This window comes from Penaeus vannamei, chromosome 1 (assembly GCF_042767895.1).
Source record: "Penaeus vannamei isolate JL-2024 chromosome 1, ASM4276789v1, whole genome shotgun sequence".
Lineage (NCBI taxonomy): Eukaryota > Metazoa > Arthropoda > Malacostraca > Decapoda > Penaeidae > Penaeus > Penaeus vannamei.
In genome coordinates this window covers 49,644,980-49,654,979 of record NC_091549.1, presented here as the reverse complement: position 1 = coordinate 49,654,979, position 10,000 = coordinate 49,644,980, and the positions used below count along the sequence as shown (strand labels likewise).

General features: G+C 39.6%; 2 protein-coding genes across 2 annotated transcripts in view; both read left to right on the top strand.

The window, feature by feature from the left end:
* The window catches only part of LOC113807672 (sodium-coupled monocarboxylate transporter 1), a 22,519-nt gene extending 17,281 nt beyond the window's left edge, over positions 1-5,238 (top strand). Inside the window, exons 7-12 of the mRNA XM_027358985.2 lie at positions 1-152; positions 3,159-3,277; positions 3,645-3,799; positions 4,028-4,248; positions 4,483-4,583; positions 4,932-5,238. The exon at positions 1-152 is cut by the window's left edge and continues 67 nt beyond it. Coding sequence (XP_027214786.2) covers positions 1-152; positions 3,159-3,277; positions 3,645-3,799; positions 4,028-4,248; positions 4,483-4,583; positions 4,932-5,092 — 909 coding nt within the window. The 3' untranslated portion in view covers positions 5,093-5,238. The remainder of the gene's footprint in view (positions 153-3,158; positions 3,278-3,644; positions 3,800-4,027; positions 4,249-4,482; positions 4,584-4,931) is intronic.
* A 2,721-nt stretch (positions 5,239-7,959) lies between these two features.
* The window catches only part of LOC113807673 (acid sphingomyelinase-like phosphodiesterase 3b), a 12,047-nt gene continuing 10,006 nt past the window's right edge, over positions 7,960-10,000 (top strand). Inside the window, exon 1 of the mRNA XM_027358987.2 lies at positions 7,960-8,223. Within this exon, the coding sequence (XP_027214788.2) occupies positions 8,115-8,223 (109 nt within the window). The 5' untranslated portion in view covers positions 7,960-8,114. The remainder of the gene's footprint in view (positions 8,224-10,000) is intronic.

Below are 10,000 nucleotides of genomic sequence, written 5' to 3'. Positions count from 1 at the left end.
GCCTACGCCGTGTACAGCGACTGCGACCCCTTGACCGCCGGCAGGATCCAGAAGGCCGACCAGATCATCCCGTACCTGGTGGCGGACAAGCTCAGTCACCTGACGGGCCTGACGGGGCTCTTCGTGGCCGCGGTGTACGGCGGCGTCCTCAGGTAAGGGGCCCGAGGGCGGCCTGCTGGGCGTGGGCGAGGGGCGCTGATGCTGAGGCAGTTGGGCTTCGAGTGCTACTTCTTGGCGGCAGGGACGGGGGGATGGGGTGTACGTGAGAGAGTGCTAGGTTGTCGTCCAGGGGCCGGATTCACTAACACATGCGATTGTAACGCGTTTCCCAGCGGTCAGTTACCATCGCGTTTACCAGCGATGGTAAATTGGGATTCACGAAGCGATGGTAACGCGTCGACATTACAACTAATTATAATGGTAGCCAACAGACGGCTCTAGTAAAGCCATTCCGCCAATCTGCAAGCTCCATACATAATTCTTTTGGCTCCTTCGGCCAGTCATGTTTATGTAGACAAAACTAGAAGCAACATCTCGTTTTTCGTAGAAAATTTGCAAATAAAAATGCTTAAGCACAACTATCATGTGAATGTTAAAATATATCCCTGGCAATTTATCGTCAAAATAGGAACCAGTGCAGACCTTGTCCAAACACAGTTTTATATTTATTCATTTACTTCTCTTCACTGCCAGACAAAGAACCGAACCAAACGTTATGTCCATCGCGCTTTACAAAGAATTAACCTGAACTCTTTCTTGTCCCACGTAGTTTGGTTTGTTGTTCTTTGCCGACAGACACAGAAGCTGCTGTACTCGTTTAAGGTTTCTATTGATGGTTCATATACCAATAAGTTAGTTTTCCTTTGTAGTAATGATATGTAAGAAGAAGAATGCTTTTGGAGTTCAATGATCTATCTACTCTTCATACTCTTTATACTATTATAGGCCTATGTTTATCTATAATTTAACGAAAATTTGTGTGTGCGTTATTTTTAATATCATGTGAAATTTGCATTTCTACATCTTGACCTTGCTTTAACATGTGCTTGTCATTATTGCAACCATAATATTCGTTACAGTAAAAGCTTTGCTTATAGGGACCGTCCCTTGGGAGGGGTGGGGGATAAGGGGGTTTTATAGATCAAAATTACTAAAAATTAAAAAAAGATAAAGATTAAGAAAAGCGACTTACGGGTTTTCTTGATTTTTGGATATTTTATGTATTTTAACAGTTTGCATTCAATGTACCCGCTAAAAAACACTTTTTCAGTAGTGATTTTTTTCACATGTGTGCGCGGTTGATTCGTCGTCCCGGAGGATTATGAGTTATGTCATAAAAAGTGAATGGATATTAGTGAATTCCTATGGCTACGGAGGCTTTTCGGAAAGTCTATTTAGTTTCCTCAGAAGAAAAATGTAAGATATGTAATTCTTAACCTTTTTTTCGATATTCAAGAATTCGTATAACGGAAGCAAATATTAAGAATTGCGTCTGTAGTTGTATGAGCATTTTTGGAATAGAAGAGCAACCAAACAAAAAGTTTAATATTTGACGTTCATTTTTGTTATTCTTTATCTATAAACCTTTAACATTTGATCACCGTAGAAACTACTATCATTTCTCTTCCAAATGCACTTTTTTGCTTGAAGATCTAAACATTAGTCTCTGAGTTATAGAAACAAACAAAATAAGGAGGCAAATTCAGACCCAAGACAACATGACCGTCCTATAACATCTGTTGTTTCTTGTTTTATACTTATTATTATATTTTAAGTGTAAATATGTTTACTTGTATATGTCACTTAATGTAAAGGTAAATGTACTTGCACGTGTATATGTGTATAAGCGCATATACCCGTGAGATCCGTAAAGGTTTATTTATTTATTTAATCTTTATTCTTGTCTACTCTTCTTCCGTATCGATTCCGCCTCGAAACAAGCGATGAACGTATAGTCACGAGCAGAGCAATTGTTATGGAGGGACGCTTCGTTTTGTGACAATTGGTATCAGATGTTTGTAGGCCTATCTCGGGGGTTTACACGAATAGATTATATCATACAGTCTTTACATTTACTTTTTTCGTAAAATGGATTTATAAGGACAATTTACAAGTTGTTTAATCGGTAAATTAGTTTCAAATGAAAGCGCAAACGTAAACTTATTGCAATCAGAAAAGTCTAAAGCGGTGGCGACGACTTGTCCCTCCTAGACGGCAAGCGCCCAGCCCGTGTAAATATCTATTCGTTACGAGTTTACTTTTAGAGATACAGACTTGCAATTGCCCATGTATTATCATCGAATCCTAAAACGTACTTGCATGATGAATATGTTAAAATCGAATCATATCATTTCTGGGAAGAAAGTTTAAGTGTGATTCTAAAAAAGAAAATCCATGTTTTCATATCACAAATATTTCACCTTGGGAAGACCCTATAATAATAAGACACATTTATCCTCCTGATATACATTTCAATAGGTATGTTCGCTCCTGTAAACCGGGAGATCGGTAGAATGAAAATCGCTGACACAGCGACTTAAATTTCGATATTTGAACGAGATAACATCGTCTCCCCTAGAGTTACCAGCATACTTACGAGTGCTCAGACCACTGGTAAAATTTGCAATGGTAACTCCGATGGTAAGTTGTGAATACTATGTCTATTTACAATGGCATTTGTAATTACCAGCGATTTCGCTATCGCAAGTGCATAGGGAATCTGGCCCCAGGGTTCTTGGCAGAGGGAAGAAAACCCTTCATCTGGCCATAAGTGCAAGTTCCATATAACATTCACATTATTGATTTATTTACCCAAGCAGGCTCCAGTGAAATGAATATCAGTTGCTTATAATTTAGTGTATATATTGATTCTGAAGTTTCCAAATATATCGATTATCTTAATTATCTAGTATGAAAAGAAACACAAATTGGTTTATAAATTCTACAGTACAACTAGCTACTCTTCTTGAAATTAGAAATGGTAACAAAATACAAAAAAAAATCCTCTAAATATATACATATATATTTTTTGTGTATATATTCTTATTCCCGATAAGATACCAAAAATATATCTCGCCTTCATTCCCAACCAAAGACTAGAAATGTCTCTCCTTCAATTCACAATAAAATAATTTTTCTCACGCCCTTCTGCTCGCCAGCTCCCTCTCCTCGCAGTGCAACGCCATGGCCTGCATCGTGTGGGAGGACTTCCTGAAGGAGAGACCTTATTTCCAGGCTTTCAGTGACCGCAGCGCTACGAATGTCGTCAAGATCCTGTGTAAGATGATTCTGTCATGTCAAAAGGGCTCTTGAAGTGATTAGAGTTGGTGTTTACAGGATATTGACGGTGATTCTTATGATAATATCAGGCGTGGAAGAGGCAGTCTGGTCTGTGTATATTGTCTTCATCAGATTTTAACATTTTACCTCTAAGCTTTCGGAATTATATTGTCTCATTTTATTTCATCTTGTTTCTTTAATCGAACTTGTCTTTTTTTCCGATTTACAATTGTTATCCAATTTGATTGCCATGTTTCTGTTCTCTCGTGGTACCTTATCTTTTATCACATATTTTTGCTGATTTGCTGATTTTATTCCCACGTCTTATATGACCACTTAACCTGGACTTCGATTACGTCTCCCAGCTGCCATCATGGGAATGGTCGGCATCGGAATGGCTTTCGTGGTCGGGAATCTGGGAACTATTAACCACGTGATCTACGCCATTGACGGGGCGATCGGAGGGCCTCTGTGCGGGCTCTTCTTCATCGGCATCTTCGCCCCCTGGGTCAGCACAAAGGTACGAGGGAAGGGGGAGGGAAAGAGAGGAGAGAGAGAGCAGGATGAGGGGAGATATAAGGAGAGAGTGAGAGAGGAGTGGGGAAGAGAGAGAGAAAGTAGGAAACGCAGGATGCAGTTACAACCAATGCTCATGTAAACGCATACAAACACGTGAATCCGATAAAGATAATCCTCCCATATCTGGCTCTGAGAAGTTGTTCATTCTCCTCCATGCTTCCATCCCAAGGGCGCATTTGTAGGCCTGTTTCTGTCGTTTGTGTTTAACCTGTGGATCGGCCTCGGGCGGTTCGTGGTGGGCGGGAAGGCTCCCGTGCGCCTCCCGCTGTCGGTGGACGCATGCGCAGATGATCTGCTGGCCACGCCCACCTCCTCCTTCAACGCCACATTCTCTGCGATTCTCAATAACACCGCCAGTGCCTCCCTCGATGCCACAGAAGCTCTACCTCAGTAAGTAGATTTTTACTTGTCTTTATTAACATCCCGATTTAACTACTATTTTCATCATTGTTGTTACACATATATACATATTTTTACCCCTCCCTCCCTTCCTCTTCCTGCCTTATATTCTCTTTCTCCCTTGCTATGCCCTCATTCCCATTCCATTTTCCTAGTTTTTCTATTTTACATTGCTTTCCATTTCCCTTTTTATTCTCCGCTTTTCTTGCTATTTCTTCCTTCCAGGACATCCAGCCACACCATCTACGACCTGTCCTACTGCTACAACGGCGCCATCGGGATAATCATGAACTTTGTGATCAGCAGCATCGCGTCTCTTTGCACTGGTGAGTGTGTGTGTGTGTGTGTGTGTGTGTGTGTGTGTGTGTGTGTGTGTGTGTGTGTGTGTGTGTGTGTGTGTGTGTGTGTGTGTGTGTGTGTGTGTGTATATATGTATGTATATATGTATATATGCATATATGTATATATATAAATGTGTGTTTATATATATATATATATATATATATATATATATATATATATATATGTGTGTGTGTGTGTGTGTGTGTGTGTGTGTGTGTGTGTGTGTGTGTGTGTGTATTCTTTTCCATTTAGATATTTATGTCAAGATTCCTATGTCTAATTCTCATCCATCGTCCAAATTTACATTGTTCTCCCACGCCTCCCTTTCCTAGGACCTCTTCTGCCCGGGGAAATAAGGTCCGATTTGGTTCACCCGCCTTGCTCAAAGCTCTACCGCCGCCTCTGCTCCTTTCTCGGACTCCGACTTGAAGACAACAGCGAGAAAGAATTCGCCGAGAAGGAAGTTACCATCTCCATGTTACCTGCGAAATGATTTGATGCACCAAAGTCTTTCCATTAGTAAGCGTAGATAGTAGTAAAAAAAAAGGACAGTTTCTTTCATGAAATCGCAATCAATGCGCTATTTTCTGTGCAATGCGATCTCTATAAGCAAGACAGGAGAGAGTTATATGTTTGTGAGCACAAACACAGTAGCGATTTATTTTCATTTCTAATTGTGGCTGTTTTGCTTTTTATATATACTCATATTGAGACACTTTGGACGCCTTCGGGTACGGTCTGTGATTCTTGGAGGCGATGGTGAAATGAGGCTACAAGCCGTTGACAAATTTGTCTGTCATTCAGCTAATTCGATTTGCTTTGCCAATAGAGAAATATAATATTCTTTTTTTCTTTTGTAGATACTACTGATGTGATTTTTGTCACACGGTGTTATGTAAATTGACATATAGATGCTCTGTTTCAATAATTCACCATTTTGCAGTTCGTTATTGCAATCACATGTAGCTGAAAATGTGCCTTCTTATGTACCTTGCATTTTTGCTTGCCAGTATCCTTCACTTAGCTTGCACTTGTGTTTGGAAAATTCACCTGCACCAAGACACTCCTCCCATTCCCAACTGCACAGGAAATGCTTGGGCATTCTGCAGCCCATCAGTGCTCACCTTTGCAGACATCATCCGGCGGCAACTCGGAACTTGCCGCAGATCTATTCATTTTTAAAACAGCAGCTGGAGACTGCTGCTTTAGATGGAGATGGCTGTCAATCCTAATTAGCCACTAGCCAGACTAGGTCTCAGTCACCCCTGACCTATCTTAGCAAAAGTCTATGCTCCTAGCGGCCTGTGAGCCTGGCTCCGGCCGCCCCTCCTCACGCCTCTCTGGAAGACTCAGCACCCATCTCCAGCTGTTCTAACTGCCATTGCCTCATACTCATGCAATAAATTCATAAACCATTAATCGTATTCTTAATTCACCCTTTGATGGTCACCTCAATGCTGGGTTGTAATTTTTGGGGCCTCTAGGCTAATGAAGTTATAAAACACACAGAAAACACAGGAACGATAGATATTTGAAAACCTTTTAGCAGGGCCTTTCAAGCTTAGGAGTCCTTAAGCTTGAGGGCCCGCCAGCAGCAACCTACACTAGCCTAAAGAATAGAAGATTACTATAAATAAATTCCAGTGACGTCAAATTCTTAGGGTTTGAGCACATAGTCATATATAAAAGATGTGCTGGGTAATGAGATGAAGGTAATAATAGGGATGATAGAAAACTGACACAATAAATTAAGCTCATTTGAGATTCAAGAAGCGCTTCGACAGGAGAGATATCTTAGACATGTAAGTAGATCCACAACAGAGCATTGGTGATTTGGCATTGTGAGGCTCAAACACCACTTGCCACTAGATGTGAATGGCATGTAAGATGGACTTAGGAGGGGTAATGAAAGGGGTCTTTGCCTGTGGGTTTATTATGGATGGTAGATGTGAGACCCCCAAGAGACCCCTGTCTCCCTTTGTAACGAGGGCGGAGTGGTGACGAGCTAGACTCCGTGTATTTTTCGTCTCTGTTTGTCTGATCAGACGTGTCCTTTTATGAGGCGGCTCCCCTCGGGAATAGGTGCTTGCTTCCACATGCTAGAGAGTCAGATTCATCCGGCCGTGGCAAAGGGGGTTGAGATTGTAGGACTTGCTCAAGGGGGATGAAGGTCACCTAAAGGTATTTACCTTGGGTCAACTAGTCTTGGGTGTGGAAGGTGTACAGCAGCTGCTTCCTCTGGTGATGTAGACTCAGGAATTCAACAGGAAGGTAACAACCTTTGCTTCAGGCTGGGTCAGCAGTAAGGGACGATACTGTTTACAGTATATGTCTATAAATATATATATATATATATATATATATATATATATATATATGTTTATATACATATATGAATAAATATATGTATATATACATACATACATACATATGTACATATATATGTGCGCATACATACATTCACAGATATATATTTAAACATAAATTCATGTATATGTATATATATACATATATACATATATATATATATATATATATTATATATATTATATACATATATATGTATAATATAAATATATATATATATATATATATATATATATATATATATATATATATATGTACACACACACACATATATATATACATATGCCGATCCTTACCCGTCCGACTCAACCACTCATGATTTCTTCACAAGAAACCTGGTTGAAAATGAAGATGATGGCAAGGTGGTGATGACCCTGTCCCATCTACAAGTACCTTCCCCTCGGCAACCCTCGTCCCCGTCGCCTTTGGCCCACGACAGTCACCACTCTGAACTAGTGGATAGGACGGTCCATGTTACACCCTTTATTGTATACTTACGGGATACTGTGTTGATAGGCGTCGGATCATTATTCGTCGTAGTGTCCTGCCATTCCATGCTAGAGGTGAATACATGTGATCCACTGTGTGTATGTGTGTGTGTGGGTGTGTATATATATATATATATATATATATATATATATATATATATATATATATATATATATATATATATATATATACATATATATATACATATATATACATATACATATACATATACATATATATATATGTATAAATATATATATATATATATATATATATATATATATATATATATATATATATATATATTATATATATACACGCACACACACACATGTATGTATGTCTATATATGCATATATTTGTATATATAAATGTATGTATATGCACATATGTGTATATATAAATAAATGTATAGATGGATTTTTTCTGTGTTTGCGTATGTATGTATGTAGATAGTGTATGCGCATTCGCGATGCAGACGGATTCACGGATTCATGTGCATCTCCTTCCACGAACGACTTGTTGCTCTCTCAGAGGACAACAAAGCAAGATCTACGACGTCACTGATGTTGGCAGCATAATTTCATTTCTCACCCGTGTTGTGGGATAGCTGCCAACAAACCAGGACAAGGAAGCGACCGAGAAAGAGCAGTCAAGCAATGGCGGAATGGGCGGAAAGAGCAATGAGAGCCGTGTTATGGGTGGGAATGGCTGGGATGGTGGCCTCCCTCTCTCTGGAAAGAGCTCTCACCCCCAAGGGAAACGGAGGTAAGAACTGTGAAATGAAGGATAAATGAGACTGCAAGATTGTGGGATTGGAACAAAGACTCATCAGAACTGAACAAGCCTTTTTGTATGTGTGGTAGCTATGGGTCTTCGAATAAGAATTTCTCCAAATTTTTCCTTTTGTATTGTAACAGGTAACATGTCAGATCTGTAGAATTTATAAAGTTAATGTTTGCATTTGATCTTCAGACATAATCAGAATGTAATAGAATTTTCAAGGACTATTAAATTGCTCCTATATATCAGATGTTGAGGTTTTATAAGACTGTAACATTAACCCTTGTCACAAAAATTTGGCAGAGGGGAGGGAGACTAGAATGTCTTGTCATGCTAAGTCGTTGCAGAATGTCAAGTGACAGGGATGACTCGTAATGAGTGCACAAAGTACTCAGAGGGAGATTGATGCAGCTCTCATGCTATATCCACTAGTCCACGAAAGTGAAATGTAATATCAGTAAGCCATACCTGTGAGAGGGCAGTCTTGAAGGGAGGTTACAATGCCCACATAATTTTATTGTTATTGCACAGAGTTTTAAAATCTTGGAAACAACATGGAGTCCTTGGACTGAAAACAGCTTATTACCAGTCTATAATTGACAAATATAAACCTTAGAAAATGGCAAAACAATGAAAATCAGGATTTAGTGAAAAGGTTCACTGCATTGCAAAGAGGAGGTAGTCTTGATACCGCACTGGAGTGTTTGTGCAGGCCAGGACAACAAGCCAGATATCTGGGAGAGTGGCCACTCATGAAGGTTTAATGCCTAATTTTTGGTTCATGTGCAAGAGCCAACAGGTTAATGGCACCCTCATTCTTGTGCATAGCTTATCCTATCTTATCACTTGAATCAGTTATTATTTGGAAAAAGTTTTTCTTGATGAAAGGTTTCACCCAGTGGCATGCAAAGGGAGCGGCAAAGGGGCAATGGCCCTGGATGTCGAAATGGGGGGGGGACCATGCAATCAGAGAGGGAAATAAGATATTGATATTGAAATTTATATCTGAAGCAAATTTATTTCATGTTTCATCTATATTTGCAAATTCAAAATATCTCCCTTTCTTTTAATATTTCTCAGTTCTAGGCCATATACTTAAGTCATTGGAACATGCAGTCAAGGAGCTGGCCCTGAGCATGACCAAACCTCTGCATGTTTGATTCTAAACTGAAAATAAAGAAGGCAATTGATATAAATTAAGATTAAACATATGTCATGTTTTACTCTCAAGTTGTCTAATATAGATATTGATTTTGGTTAATCTTTACAGTACAGACAAACTAAGTTATGGCAAATTGAATATCATATTCTTGTAGAGAACAAAAAGTTGCACTCCTCAGTGCAAGAAATAATTTGCAGGTATGAACTATAACACCACAGATAAAGGAAAAAGATTGTGTAAAGCGCCACTCTCAGCCTAATTCCACTTGGTGCTACAGAGTTGCGGCTCTATCTTGCTGTGCATACGAGGTGAAGACATTGTTTCCAGGGAGGGTGTTGGGGGGCTCTCCCCTTGGGATGTTGCCCAGTCACGGCAACTTAGATCGATGAATAAATTTTGTGACATGGAGTTGGTGACTTAGTCTCTGGTGAGTGCATCCATACTGTAAAATTCATGAACTAACTGCACCAAAAGTCATGGATGAGGAGTATCAGCATTAGGCAATCTATTGATTTTATGTAGTTTGTCTTGGACATCTATTTTTGTCCACCAATTATTTTCCCAATACTATACTTACCATGCCCACAGTAGGTTTAGGAT